At 35.9% G+C, this 15,512-nt stretch overlaps 1 protein-coding gene across 1 annotated transcript; it reads right to left on the bottom strand.

The window, feature by feature from the left end:
- Window positions 1-5,312: 5,312 nt before the first annotated feature.
- On the bottom strand, window positions 5,313-12,325 carry SPON2 (spondin 2; the record flags this gene model as incomplete). Its single annotated transcript, XM_082316171.1, has 6 exons — window positions 5,313-6,626; window positions 8,849-9,023; window positions 10,106-10,297; window positions 10,566-10,789; window positions 11,133-11,358; window positions 12,158-12,325. 6 exons carry the CDS (start codon window positions 12,323-12,325, stop codon window positions 6,448-6,450), a joined length of 1,164 nt encoding a protein of 387 aa, XP_082172297.1. The 3' UTR covers window positions 5,313-6,447.
- Window positions 12,326-15,512: the final 3,187 nt, after the last annotated feature.

Raw genomic sequence — 15,512 nt, 5'->3', positions numbered from 1 at the left:
GGTTTTATGTATCCCAGTTGTACTGCTTTTGACGATAACTATTTACAAATGTATGTAGTCCTGTGGTCGTTCCTTGTTTGCTGCTTATCAGTGTATTTTTGAGGGAGGAAAAAAACTGTGAGAAAAGGCAGCTGGTGGTTACACATTTATAAATAACTACAGTATGTTCTGAAGAATAAGATAACATGAAAAGATAACTTGTAAAACCTTTCTTCTTTCCCAGCATCTAGATTAAAATTTTATTTTATACACATAGAAGAGCATGAAACTGGAAAGGACCTCTCGAGCACTTGAGATCAGTTCCCTAGATTACTATAAGTAACAACATTGGCTGTCTCTTTCCATAAACTGCTCAATTTTCAACTTAAATGACCTTGTTAACTTACATTTCACATTTATTCTAGGTGATTATTCCAGAGCTTCACTCCTCTTTTATTAAGAAATTTCCAACCCAAATCATTGGACATATGTATCCATTTCTACAAAACACATAGGGACTATGTAAAAGGGCTGAAAGAAATATGAAGAAGTCTAAAGAACTTGAACAATAAGACTCTGAAACACTAATGAATATGATACAGCGGGAAAAATATAAAATTAACACTTTCTGAATAGGATTTTTTACATAAGAATGTCTTTCTCTTAGATACTGCCTAATAAATTCTCTAAAGAAAGTTATAGTGTAAATTAAATAATGATAGAGGGTTTTATTATTGCCCTTTTTACTGATATAGACCAAACAATCTATATGCCTGATGATGAACTCAGTTACCACCCAGGTGTTCCTTGTCCTATAAACTGTGTCTGAAAGGTTGGCCTCAATGTGAGAGGATATGTGGTCATTTTCCAGCAGGGAGGACCTACCTATGGGATCATTTCCAGTAGGGAGGAACCACCTTTGAGCTCATTTTCCCCTTCAGAAACTCGCTACACTCCTGTTGTAAGACTCTGACTCTCTCCAGCCCTGCCCTGTTCCTCAGCAGCACCTGGCATTTGCAGATGAAATTGTTCAGTGATGTCCTTGAATGTGTCTTTGATGAACCTCTTAGCTCACTTCAGAGTTCTGTCATCTTGACTTCAGGGTATGGGATATAAGCTACACACACATGCAATATAAGTGGTACACAGTGCCATAGACAGGGAAACCACCGTCTCCTTGCTGGAATTTACCAGCATTTATTTTGCTTGAAAAGGTGGTAGTTGGATTTTATTTTATGTTTTGCTTTTATATAGCTGTCAAATACTCAAATACTGCATCCTCAACACTATGCACACACCAAAGGATCATGACTAGCCCTTTTCCCTTCTTGTTCAATACCTCCTCTGAATTCTTCTTTCAGTTTCCTCATAGAATGTCCCATTTGCATTTACTGTTCTTTGGTGACACCTATTTATTAGTAAATAAAACCATGTTATTCTTCCTATCCATTTCTGAGCAGCGCTTCTGAGAATCTGCTTTAGCAGGAGGTGCATTCTGCTAGTGCTGGCAGCCCTAGAATTGGCTCTGTCATAACACAAGCACATGTATTTTCCTTGTATCAAGGAAGAGGATGGACAGCAACTCATCCTCAAGATCTGTAACCTAAATACCTAAAATTTCAGGATGGTGACTCTTACCGGATTATTTCACACGCGCTGGTTTATTGCCCTTCACTCTTCCTGCTGTCTATAAAGTTGTCTCAGTAAAAAAGGTCTTTGTCTAATACTGACACAGGTTCACAACCATCCTAAGTTCAGTCCATTGCACAGCATGAAGTATCTTCACAGAAGTTCTAGCACAAGTATTAGTTCACCTCCAGCAAAATACAACATCCCTATACTGACAAAGAGTCCTTAAACATTATTTCTTTGTCTTTGATTCCATATGGTTAAGGGTAGAGGGATACAAATTGCATCTCATGGCCATTGAATCCTTAGGAGTCTCAAGGGTGATACCAGGAGTCTGTTACTACTTTAGCATTTATCCATCAGAAATAATTTTAGATTATACAGAATGCCATCGTATAATTGGACTCTTACCCCTCCACCACAGGGAGATCTTGATTGACATGCACTTGCATAAATTCTCATGCCATACTATACCTGCAAGAAATACAAGTTTCTCTGCAGATTGTGAGCTACTTAAGCAACCATCCTTTTAGCTTTTCATTGACTACTTGAGGTTTCCAAAATTCTGTGTTCCAATGGTAGAACACAAGATGAACAAGTGGATGCCACTTTATCCTTCACTCTGCCTAGACCAGTTGGGACAGGCACATTAATTCTGTACTTTTGGCTAGCAAATGCTAACATAGTAGGGCTGCTGGACTTCAAACAAACAAAAACAAGTCAGCTTCCAGGTGATCAGGTTGTCATGCAGCATGTTGAGAGCTTTTTTGTCTCAGGCATTCACAGTACCTGTAAATTACCATGGACACAACTTCTGCATACTACATCCCATTAAATAAGATTCTGCTGTACTTCAGAATTGCTATATCAAGTGTTAGATTTATTTTCTGAGCATGTTAAATATTGTAATGGAATAGTCTGAGTTACTTTATTATGTTGGATCCTTCATAACAGATCAGATATTCCCAATGTAATTCAATTACCTGGGACTGGGGGAAAATCATGAAATGGACTTTTTTGCCTGCAATACCATCAAGTACTCTCAGATCTTTTGCTCACGTTCTAGTTATGTCCTGATGGGGACAGTGCTCATTCAGTGCTCAGAAAGCCTGGCATATACTTCCCCTCCGATTCTAGAAGTTAGGCACACATTAGTTTCCATGACCATGCTTAGGCAGTGTGGCTAGGATATTAGAGCTATTTTTCAGTCAATCCAAGACTATCCCTCCCCAAAATGATCTTTAACAGCAGACCCTGTGCCATTTCGACGGTTGCCTACAACATTTCATAGCAGGCTCGGTGGACAAGATTTGGTCAGTTAGAGTTGGCCCACTTACACAGTACACTTACATAGTATAGAGTTGGCCTCTGAGGCACCTTCTCCTCCGTTGTGGGAAGGCATTTTTACTTAGCAAAATGGAACAGGGTGTCAAACTGCAGTTAGTGAGTTTACTTCATGGATACATCCTGGGCACATCCTGGGCACATCCCAGTCTTTTTGGAGTATTTGGTAGAACGAAATGTCTCCCCTTTCCTTTAGTCCACCTAAGGCTCACACAACCAACATTTATGCTATGGTACCAGGGAGAGCTTTTCAGTTCAGTTCATAGATCACATCAGTCCTTCCTGTATCCTGACTTATCTATGAAATACCCTGTTTCTTCCTCGTCACTAACCACCAAGGTGCTCTGTTGGATGTCTGCAGAGAAGCCACAGCCCATAGAAAAGCATAAATATATACACAGCTTCAGCTGGCTGTGGCTATTCTACCTACTAGGGGATAACAGGAAGAGCTTTCATGTGTTCGCAGCTAACTAACTGTCCTTAAATTCCTTAAGGATGGAATAAGCTGGATAAGTTTTTCTCAGTAATGAGGTACCTTATTCCAACACAGGAATTGAATTTGGTGTTTGTGGGTTTTGTAGGACCATAGTTCAAGTTTATGGTGACTTTTTTTGTTGCTATACTTACCTTTAACCGTGTCTTCCATTCTGCAAGAATATCTGCCAAGGCATCAAAGCTGATCCTTCCTATAAAACATTCTTGCTAAAAAAATTTTCTTTACAAATCCATTTCAAGTTTCCTCCCAAAGTGTTTTCTGAGATTAGTTTAACCCAGAAATTAATTTACCTATTTCCTTCCCTAAATCTCATGTATTTAGGACCACAGCATCTTGGCTACCAGTCATCTGTAACACTAGATGTAAGGGAAAAGGAAGGAAGAGCATCTCTCTGTTTCTTCCCTGTCCCAAAATTTTTAAGACAAATCCAAGACTGTGCTGAAAGTAAAAGCTACAAAGGCCTAGCCATATCTACACAGGGATCACATACCTCACTAATCAGTTTAATAAAGATATGTTATGAGAAATGCGCTCCATCATTAGAATGTGCTTCACTAGAACTCACTGTATCTACAGTCTTGCCAAGAAATGTCTCTATCGCTGGTGTTTGCGAAGTGAATACCTGGAACTCTATTTGCGGCCAAACGTTATACTGGCACAAGGGCATCCTTAAAGGATGCCATATTTACTAAGGTCTCCTGAAGTCACTGCTTACAAAAAAACCCATATCCAGGTAACTGAATGGATAGGAAACTTCTGCTTGAAGGAACCCGCATATGTGAATATTCATGTTTGTAAACACTCTAAAATAGAAAAATTATTAATCAATAACTGGAGTTTCCTGAAACGTGTTGGCCTTTTACACATTCACTTCCCTTTCTACTCCACCTCCCCCTCTCATCCCTTCTCCTTCAGCGTACTTTGGGAGACTTTTGGCTTCAGGAGTAAACACTGGGTCTGCTCCACTATCAAATCATATCTTGTAGGACTGAAATTCTAGATTCGGGTCATGTATACAATTACAGATACAGATACTCTTTTACTCAACCTAGCCCTTTAGTTGTTCTCTACATGCGAAGAAGAAAAACTCTAGTGTTTAGAGAATTTCCAGGAAGGTTCCTCCAAGGATACCTTGTGGTTTGTGGGTTTGTTTTCCCTAAGTCATAATTTTGACTTGCATCTGATTTCTGCCCAAGACCTTTATTGAGTTTAGTCTTTCACCATTTGATCAATCAATTTGAAATGAGTTCCTGTCCTCAGAGAATATTTAAATATATACTTCAATATATGTTTGGTTTTCTCAGATGGTGATAACTGTGTAACTATATAGTAAATAAGAACAGAAAAGAAAACATAGAATGGATAAAAATTAATACAAAAAGAAGAAAGAAAAAAATTAAAAGGTGAAGAAATTAACTAAACACAAAATATGAAAATGAGTGTAATAACACTATTTCCATTATAGAATGGAAACAGGGGAACTTGAAAAAAAGAGGTATAATAAAAAGAGTAAGTGAAACACTTTTGAAAAATAAGCAACAGTGGGAATCTGAAGAATGCAAGATGTAGAAATTCCTATACTTAGCTCTAACAACTGTGCATTTATCAGCATTTGTAAGACCAACTTAGTCTAGCCTGACAAAGTTTCAAGTTTATTCGGGTCTTTGCAAGATTTATCTCCTGGAAAAAAAATACAGAGAACATTTTAAATGTTTCAACCCTACAGAGAATACAGTGTGCTCCTTTAAGTACTTAATAAGTTTTCTGATATTTGGCATATTGCAAGAAGAACCTACTCAAATCAGTGTCTCCTGGTCAATATCTGTGCTGTACATTTGTAAAATTTCAGTGTGTTGTAAAAGTTTTGTGGGCTGACTGTAAACACAGTCTGTTGAACAGCGTTATTCCAAAATCCTTTTCGTAGTTGACAGCCACAAGTCCTTAATAAGCCATGTGTTACATTCATTGTATAACAGTTATTTGAGCATTAAAATTCACAGTCAGGAACAGTTTCTGACATATTGTGTTTTGTTATATCTATGTATACCTCAATTTTAGATAATATTAAAACACTCCTAAGTTTTCTCTGTAAAAAGATTACGATGACACAAATAGCAGCGAACACATTTAGAGAAACATGGATGCATTTACTGCAACTATAAAGACAATGACATAATTTACGTTATGGTCAACAGTGTTAACTTTGAGATAGTTGTCTAATGAGGGACACACACCAGCAATCTGTCAGTTTTTTAAATCTCATCTAACATTTTTAATTAAGTTCAGAGGTTTTCTACCAGTATCCACACTTATGAATTTTTCTAGTAATTTTGTTGGCCGAGTGTCCTTATGACAGATATTCTTCTCACTTTTGAGAAAAAAAGAAAAAGAAAGACATTTTCATGTATTCATAAGTCTCAAGACAAGTTTACTCAGTTATATTATTGTCTTAACCACACTGCAACACTGCAAACATCTGGCCACTCTGATTTACGTAAGTAGTTTCTGAAGAAATGCATGTTAAACATGTTTAGAAAGACAACAAAAATGCCAATAAATTATAAAAACATAATTTAGAGAAAAAATTAATTTCTAGGTATAAATAGCTGTAGATCAACAAATTACAGTATTTAAGAATGGTATTAGTTTAGAGTTTGTGACTGAAAGATTTTTACATGCGAGAAGTATAATATTTCCAAATATCTTCTTTTCTGCCACTAGAGGGTACTCCAAGAACTTACAGTATATTTATAGCAAGGATATATTTGGGGTTTTTTTGGTCTGTGAATGATCAAGTACTGTTGTGATGCTAAACCTTAGGAATTTAACCCCCCAAAATCTTGATATTAAACAACAACTTTCAAAACCAGTCTAATATACCTTTTCAGCAAAATAGTGCAGCATACCTGAATTATAAGGAACATTGACTGACAAGTAGTTTAGATTTAGTTAAACTTATCCTACGTTTAAATTATCTAAATTATTATCTTTTCTTTATTTCAGACACAATTCTCTGGTTCACATCCTGTTTCTTCATCCAGATTTGGACAAGGCATTCCATTATTGGCAGGCTGAAGAAGTACAAAACGAGTTCTGATCTTGGTCCCTGTTTTTCTGCAAAGACCTCTACAGAGACCCCAAGAAGACCATTGTGAAACCTCACAGTCCAGTGGTGTTTCTGCAATATACACCAAAAAAAATAAAGGTAACTTTACATAAATTTGTCCTTAAGGCAAATATGTAGTCAGCAAAGCATTAAGGAATGATAATCAAATAGCGTCCTTTCTTATACAAAAATACAAGTGATATTGATAAAATCCATATGTTGTCTCATAAATAAAAACATCTGTTTTCAGCTCCTAAGCTCATCAACACTGTTGTTGCTGTTACTATTATTATTATTATTATTATTATTGCAGCCTAGAGACTGCCTGAGGTACTATATCAGTAGCGCAACGTATTATTTATTGAATTGAAAATATAGAATTCCTATCAAAGAAAACTATGCTAAAATAATTGCATTCAAAAGATTGCATTAAAAAGCATTTACTGTCAATTTTATAACTCATTTGCCTTTGAATAGCTTACTGAAAACACCAGGATTAAAGCTTCTCTCTGGTTTATTTAGGTACACATATTTCTATGGATATTGTTCCTATAGTTGTTCATATAGAATTCCATTTAACTTTTGTTCCAATTTGCTTTAGAAATAAAGAAAAAGCCCATTTTTTTAATCATTAAATCATCTTGTTATTGTTTGGTATGCACACTACAGTTCCCTTTGCCAATAAAGATATTCCGTCACTGGAAGCTTTTTAATACTAAAAGGGTTTTCAATACAGTTTTAATTTACTGCAAGAAAAGAAGTTAGAAACATTAAAGTACTTTTCATAATTCATACTTCCATTGAAAAGCTCTCATAAAAATACAGGTGATTATTCCTTAGCAGGTTAAATAAAAATATTGTTTGTCACAGGAAATTTCATCAAAACTGTGTCTTACAGTATTTGTGGGTAAAATAGGCGTGCACAAAACCAGCTATAAATGCTGTACTACATATGTGACCTCTGGTATAAACTTCTGGTATTACAGTGGAACTCACCACTTCTGTTGTGATCACTCATTCCCATGTTTCTAGTGGGAATGAGGGACACAGTTTGGTAATGAAATCTGTCCTTTTGATTCTGGAATATGTTTTGAACAGACAGATTCACTGGTTAATATACAATACAGTGGGGATATATGATGAAAAATTATTTTTTAAATACCATACTTTAAATGCATTGTTTTAAATTTATATCCTAAAGAGGGCCAAATCTTCCTTTCAAATGTTGTGGGAAAGGCATATGACTGAAAATGAGATATGTAGCACTCACTTTGCATATGTCTTGTTTACTAATAGAAATACATTAAAATACAATAAATTGATAGAGAAATGAATTTATTAAAGTATAAATCATGCATTATTAGCTGCACAGGGAATGAGCTTTAGTTTAGTGATTGTGAGGTGACCTCAGCACAGAGCTAGAGGCATACAATCTTCAGACTTATTCCGGAGAAGCTCTTCTTGGAACATGGCAGCTATTCTAGGAATACATTGGGGATTTAGCCTATTGTTGTCTCTAAAGTAATGTTTAGGCTGTCAGTCTTCTTATTCTTAACTCTTCCTCTTACACTCTGTGAAAATCTAATAGAAAAGTATAAAAAGAAGATCTCGGTGGATGCTGTCCGACTGCTATCTTCCCCTTAGAGCAAATATAGTATTTGTTAATTTGGAGATTTGAAAATTAAGACTGACTTGAGTCAGTAGTTTGTATGTCTTCCTACCTAAACAATGTTATTAGCTAATATTTTTAAGAAAAGAAAAATGAGAGAAAACATTATTTTTGCTGTCAGGATGTATGTTTCTGTCACAAATATGTCCAAATCAATTGAAGTATATCAGTTCTTGTTGCACATAACTATCAAGCCTTCTGACCCAGAAAGAGACAGCAATAATAGTTCTTTTGCTCCATTGCCATGTGAAAACTTAAGGATGAGTTATTTGCTTCAAAGTTGCAAAAAATTTGGGAACTCTGATTCTGGTCAAATGTTTGTTTCTCATAAAATTCACTGATCTATGCTGATCCTAAGGCTTGAGTAACCCTCACTGTGGATATAACCCAAACCTTTGAACCATAGCTCAAATATGAAATCCCTTCCTTATTCTTTCAGGGATTCTCTTTTATGTCAACTGGCTTGTTTTATTTCCCATGTGTGATTCTGGAAACTATTCCTATGCAGATAGGAGAATAGTCTGCCTAATCACCTATTTCACCCACATCACCTGCCAGATTTCCACATATTTTGTGAATGAATGGAAATAACATAATTGAGCATATCAAAGTACTTATCACTTACCTGAAACAGAGTCTATTACTTCATTGCTTTTTGCTGCAAGATCAAGATAAGGTGCAGGAAGACCCAGCTGGTTTTTCTTTAATTTCACCATTGTTACTTGAGCAATAGGTGGCAAAATTTTGAGTCTGGGATAATAAAATGAGTTTGCTGGGTGACTTGGGGAGGAACAAGTGATCTGTGAAATAAAAAGGGGAACCTTAAAGAAACTACATCATATTAGTAAGAAGATAACTGTAAAATCATGTTTACACATCATGCTAATACTTTTTGGCAAGTAAAATGCATATAATCAGTTTCTATGAACCTCGGTTCACATAACTGCTGGTGGCAATCCCAGAATTTTTATGCGTAATGCTTTCAGACTGGGCACAATGAATTGTGCCAACCTTTGGACAGAGGACCGCGGTGGGAAGTACTGAAAACAGAGTAATGTATGGAATGGTTTGATGGGAAGAAGTGGATGTTACTACAAGGGAGAATATGAGAGTATTAAAGAATAATATTAGGCATGCTATAGCAGCTGTCATATGGCTATAGGAGGCCAAATGTATTGTTTTCCAGCTTCTCTGTTCCTTTTCTCATTACTCATTAGCACAGCATTTGGCTCTAGAAAAACTGACCTTAAAGAAAGGACTGACTGAATGCTTATAGTATTCAAAACATTTCAATCAAAATGCTCTGTTCCCCAGCACCCTTAAATGCCAAAAGCAAAGTATGAGGCATATAGAGTATTGAGCAAGCAAAAAGAGATTGAAAGTGGGGTCACCGCAGTTGCGATGGAGAAATTCTCCTCTGCTTTCCCTTAGCTCCTTTCTCTCAGATGTAACGGTTTCAGGTTTCAGCAATGCTTTTAACTGAAAACTCCTCCCCACATCAGTATTCACTACTAAGAATTTGCCTGTTTAGATACAGACTTAGTAATGCTATGACTTTTTTGAATGTTTTTATTTTCCTGGTGTAAGAATTGTTAAAAATAATCTAAAAATAGTCAGCTTTTACAGAAAATACTTTAAATGTAGAGCCAAATTTTCATGAACCGTCTTCATTTACCTAATAAATTTGAAAGAAACAGAAAATAAACAGAAGCAGTAGGGTTATTGGCTGTGTAATAAATCCATATATAGAGCGAATCAGCAGTCGTCTCAAACACTGTAATCAGTTTCACAAGAGTCTATCGTAGTCATAGGATAGTTATCTTTTAAAGGGAGGCCTCAAAACATATAGGTATGAAGTGCTAAACTATGTATATACACCTACCTCTGTAACTGTGTCCTGTGGGATAGTGGCAAAGTTTGGGGAGGAAAATGTGAAACCACTATCAGTTCCAGCATCGTATGGAAACAGATCTACTGACACTTCTTCCATCCAGTGGTCTCCTTCACAGAGATTTAGGCTGTCAATACCTACAAACCAGTCGGGGCTTGGAACAATTCGTACAACAAATGAAACCTAATAAAACAAAATGATCCATCAGGACTGCATCATTTATTTTGAAATGCTCCAGTCCTGCTCATAGTAATTTTAACTTAAAATTTTTGAAAGAAATGTCATTATGCTCTTGTACTTTATAGAATCTGTACACTGCTCCCTGCAATGTGACATGCTTTTTATTAACTCTTTGCATTATGTTGTTCTAACAAGTGAGAACTCAAATATTTAATTTTGTGTGCTAGTGACATAAAATAAACTTTTAAAATTAATATGTACATTTACTTACTAAGGGATGTCTTGAATGCACTTCTAATTCAGTGGAAGTTTGTCCTGTACCACTGGAAATGGCAGGAGCAGAGAAGATTCCATGTACACTTTGAATTTTCTCTCCAGCTTCTTCTATTTCTTTCATTAATACCCATGCTTCACCCTTTTCAGCAAAATCACGTACACCATTGCTGGCATATTCATTTTTTTTCCACATGCTGTAGTCAGAACTATGAGTAACACCTATTTAAGTGAATACATGGCATGACATAAAAGTCTGGTTTAGATTGCCCCTATTTCTTCAATTTCTCTGTTTTATTTCTGAGGTTTAAAAAATTGTGTATAAAACTGAGTGAACACTAAAACATTTGGCTTGTCACTGTTTATTTCAGCTGCAGCCAATTGAAAACAGTTGTAGATTTTTGAAAGCATTGTGGATACTTCAGTTTCTGCATTTCATTCTTAATAACTTTCGCTATTTTTTTCCTTTTTTAATTGGTTATCTTAAAATTAACTATTAAGAACAAAAAAGATCACAGCGGTGAAGAGATTTATCTATTCTTAAAACTGTACATACTCCACTTACCTAGCATTGATGACCACTGTGCTGGGGGCCTGTAAAGTGGGTACTGCTTAGGGAAAGCAGTCTGACTCCATTTCCCTGTGAAGACTATGCTGTACTTAGCAAGTTCCTCTGCTGTGCAAATAGAATCATCGCCCACAGGCAAGCTGCTGGCATAACCTAGTATTGTTACAAGCAATGTCCAGATAACTTTACAGGAGCAGTAGACAAACATCAGGTTTTCCATTCCCTTCCACACAAAAAGAAGAAAAATATGTTAGCCATATTAGTCACTCTAAACTCAAAATTGAATAACGGTTACCTAATAAAATGTAACGTACCATAAGTTATAATCAAAAAGAAAGCATATATCCGAAACACTAAAAATTGTTCTGCTTCTAAAAACATTATTATAATGCTTCAGATTTGATATTTCCATGCTATATACTACAAATCTGTAACTCCACCTGGGACAAGTGTTTCTAATGAAAAGAAAAATATCTTAACCTTGTCCATAGTACTACCCCTGAGAAAAATCTGTTTCTGATTTTCTTTTGAAATCTTATTAGAGTCACATCTTGAATTAATTAGAGTAGCAACTGTTTCTGTGGAAAACATTAGTGGTATATTTATTCTTCTAAAGATTAAATTGCAGGTTACTTTGCCAAAAGAAATGATTTATTTTAAATTTGTGTTCTACAAAGGCTTTTTTATGGCATAACATTTAAAGTCAAATACATTTCATATTTATATAAATTACTTTGCTGTCATAACTTGTGCATTAAAAAATACATTGTAATTGCTTCAGATTGTTTAAGCTACACAGTTGCTAAAAAGCAATATTTTTAAAAAGTTGCTGTCATAGGTTGTGCAAATTTTGTTTTTAAATTAATATGGTAATTGCATCAGACTGTTGAACTCCAGCAATTGTTTAAAATAACAGCCTTAAAAACTTATTTTTAAATGCTTTTGTCCTTTGAGAAAACTATACAAATATAACTAAAACACTAATAATATATTAATTTGTAAAAAGAGCTGTGGATACTCACTAAATATTTCCTCTGGAGCACTGGTAGGGGGAGAGCACCTGCTTTTGCTGGCAGCTGAGTTGGTCTGCAAGAGAAGACAGTAGGAGTCTTGCTATTTATGCCTGAAGAGGGTCCCTTTGGTCCAACAATTATTGTAATCTTTAGACGTTCCAGGTTTGCAAAAAGCATGCAGTCTTCTTGTTTGCAGTCTTTTTGGATGGACTATCAGAAGTTTCTTGTCTGTCAACTGGTTCAGGTTCCTATCAGAAGACTGTGATGCCGAATAGACGAAATTCTTTAAAAAAATACCTTGGATTCTTAGTAACAGTTTGAGTTTTCTGGTGCCTTTACAGTTCTCTGCTCTTATTAATGCCTCCAAGCTATACAAATGAACTGATTCCAACACTGAAATAGTTCTAGTGAATACACTTTAAATGAGAAGCATGTTTTCTTGTAAGTTTTATTGTCTGACAGATGCTCCTTCCAAACATTTACAGAGAGCTTGCTCACTCTCACACACCATATGTATGTGTTCAAATAAAAGGGGTGAGGCAGCTAAAAAAGTCAAGAGGAAAAAAAAGTTACATTTCATAATTGCACATACTCACACAGACTGTGTCTCCTGCAAATATGAATTAATTTAAAGTAGTACAGTGTATATTTTTGTGTTCTACAGTACCGTACGCTGGATGATGAAAGGGCTGTGTAACATTGTGGTTTCTTTGGAAAGAGTGGTTTTGGGAAGCTGTAACAGTTTTCTTAGCTGTCTTCAGAGTATATACCCCAAATAAAAATCTGATTATTACAGTTAAATCATACATCCTCTGTAGCACAGTACATACATTTACATCATTAAAATTATCTAAATTGTCTATGAAAAATTATGCATAATACAGTGACCCAGTTAAGAAGTAGTATTTCATATTTATTCTAAATTATTTTCCCCACCACCTTTCAAATAAGGGAAAACAAGGGCTTTGTGCCATGCCTATAAGGTTAACAAATGTTACTGTGGCTGATCAGCAAAGGAAGTTAAGTTCAAAAGTTTACAGTGAACCATGAAGAAAGTCTTTCATAGAGTCTTTTTTCAAAATTGTGAGGAATGTCACTTAAGTGCTTCCACAGATCTCTAATATGATGGTACAGCATATGGAAAAATACCCCAGTTATTTTTCAGATGAAACTCCCAGGCCATCAAAGGTATATAGCTTAAGTGACATGCTATTGTCCACCAGGAGGGGGTTACCAAACAACCAGTCTGAGCTTTGTGGCACTGGAAACTTATCCTTCCCTTCTGCCCCACACCCCATGGTAAATCAACAAGAAAAGCCAAGAGATGAATAAACTGGGATGTCTGAATGGAATTTCCATTGATTATCCTCCTGGCAAAATGGAATCTATTGCAAGTTTCAACATAGAGAGATAGATTCAGCACCCATAACCACAATTCCTGTATATCTGGATAGATTGTGGGAATTCTGTAACAGGTTAAGTCATCTAGACATGGACATGCCCTTTATTGCCAAGGCCCCTTCCTCCATCCTATATTAATGAAATGCTTTCCATAATTTATTTCCATTCCAGGAGCCAGATTCCACTAAGAAAAAGAGCAAAGAGACTTCATGGATACTTTTATAACAGTTCTTTGAGTGTTTCTTGAAGGATGATATTTGAATTACATCCAGCTCACTCCCTCCTATGCACAGAATTCCAGATCCACAGGTTCCTTAGAGATTTGAGTCTACTTACATCAGAAGTGGGTGATCTGTCCAGCCCATGCAGCCCTCTAGAAGAACTATACAAAGATCCTACAAGTTTTAAAGTATATTGCTCAGAACACTGTTAAAATTCCTTAAGGCTTACTTATTTATTACTAGGTAGCTTTAAACTTCAGTAGGTTTTGTTGTTTATCATCACAGTTACTGAATCATCTAACTTCGTGTATTGAAACATACTGTGACACTTCCAGGACAACCCTTAAATTGAGAATAAAGCAATTAGCTCTGGATCCAGCACAGAATTATTTAATATATCAGACTAGCCTTTTCCTTTCGAAGAAAAATTACTGCCAAAAGGCACATCACCAGACTAGATCATTCTGGTTCCATGACTACATGCTATGAATGTATCCAAGAACAGGACAATACATGCAGGCTGCATAACTTGGCAGGGCTATTATAAGAAAAACTTACTAAATTATAAAAGGAACTGAATCATTGGAAGTCATTAACTTGGGAAGTCATTTGAGGTTTCTAAGTACAGAGTAGACAAACAAATATCAAAAATCACAAAAGTTATAGTTGATTCTCCCTTGGAATAGGAGTGCGTGATGCTTTGTACTGAGTACCTAAGAGGCTTTCCAGTTCTACAATTCTGTGTAATCAGTTTATCCTTCTTCTAGAGCTCTGTTACTCCAATTTCTTGAGGTTATCATACTCTTCAACATCAGCTGTGCAGTTAATGGAATACAACTGAGTCTACATCTTTTACTTTCCTGCCTTACCAGTGTGGGAATGAGAGACACTGAAGCATTTTAGTTTGAAAAATGAAGAGGGATTCTTTCCTCAAAGGCTGCAGGTATTTACAGGGAAACTGGATTATAGTCCTTATTCTAGTTCTCTGATCCTGGTCCAGAATGGAGGTTTTCTTCCTTATGATTCCTGCACTGGACCTTTCCCTGTATACAACAAGGGCTCTACCGTGACAGATTTCTCAGGAAGGATTAAAATCTTCAGGACCTACAACATCATTCTTATCTTTGTTGGGTTCATAATTAAATTGTTGGCAAAAATACAGAGACTGGAAATTTTATTTAATTATCTTCTCTCCTCTTTCTGCCCCCCCCAACCCCATGGCTGAAGACGAGGGAATACAGAGAAAAACATACCTAGTAATGTTGTCAGAAAATGCTAACTTAAGGACTCCCAGTCTTATTTCCTTAAATAGAAACTGTGCTAAGCATAATCAGTCTCTGACATTGTGAAGGACATCAAAACACCAAATTTAGTATCTCATAGATGGGAAGGAAAAAAAAAAAAAAAACAAAACTAAAAAACCCAGATTTCCACTCAATGGGTTACTTTCATGGCTGGGAAGTCACAGATGCCAAATTTCTGTGGCCCAGCAGTTGGAGAAAAAAATTGCTGTGGGATCAGAACCTATGCTTGCATTCCTTCTTCAGTTTGTATGTCCCATTAGAAAGCAGTTGAAAACTCATGGAAAAGTGGAAAAAAAAAAAATTTCCAGTTAGAAACCATTTTACCTGTATATAAAATTGGACTTTTTTCTTTCTCTTTTACAGCAAAATAGCTTTTCTTTTTCAAGTTAGTGGCTCTTCAGGTACACCTATTTTTTATGCATATGCGTAGCTCTATAG

Source organism: Platalea leucorodia, assembly GCF_965183815.1.
Source record: "Platalea leucorodia genome assembly, chromosome: 6".
Classification (NCBI taxonomy): domain Eukaryota; kingdom Metazoa; phylum Chordata; class Aves; order Pelecaniformes; family Threskiornithidae; genus Platalea; species Platalea leucorodia.
Note: the sequence above shows the minus strand (reverse complement) of the source record. Positions and strands in the feature narration are given on the sequence as shown.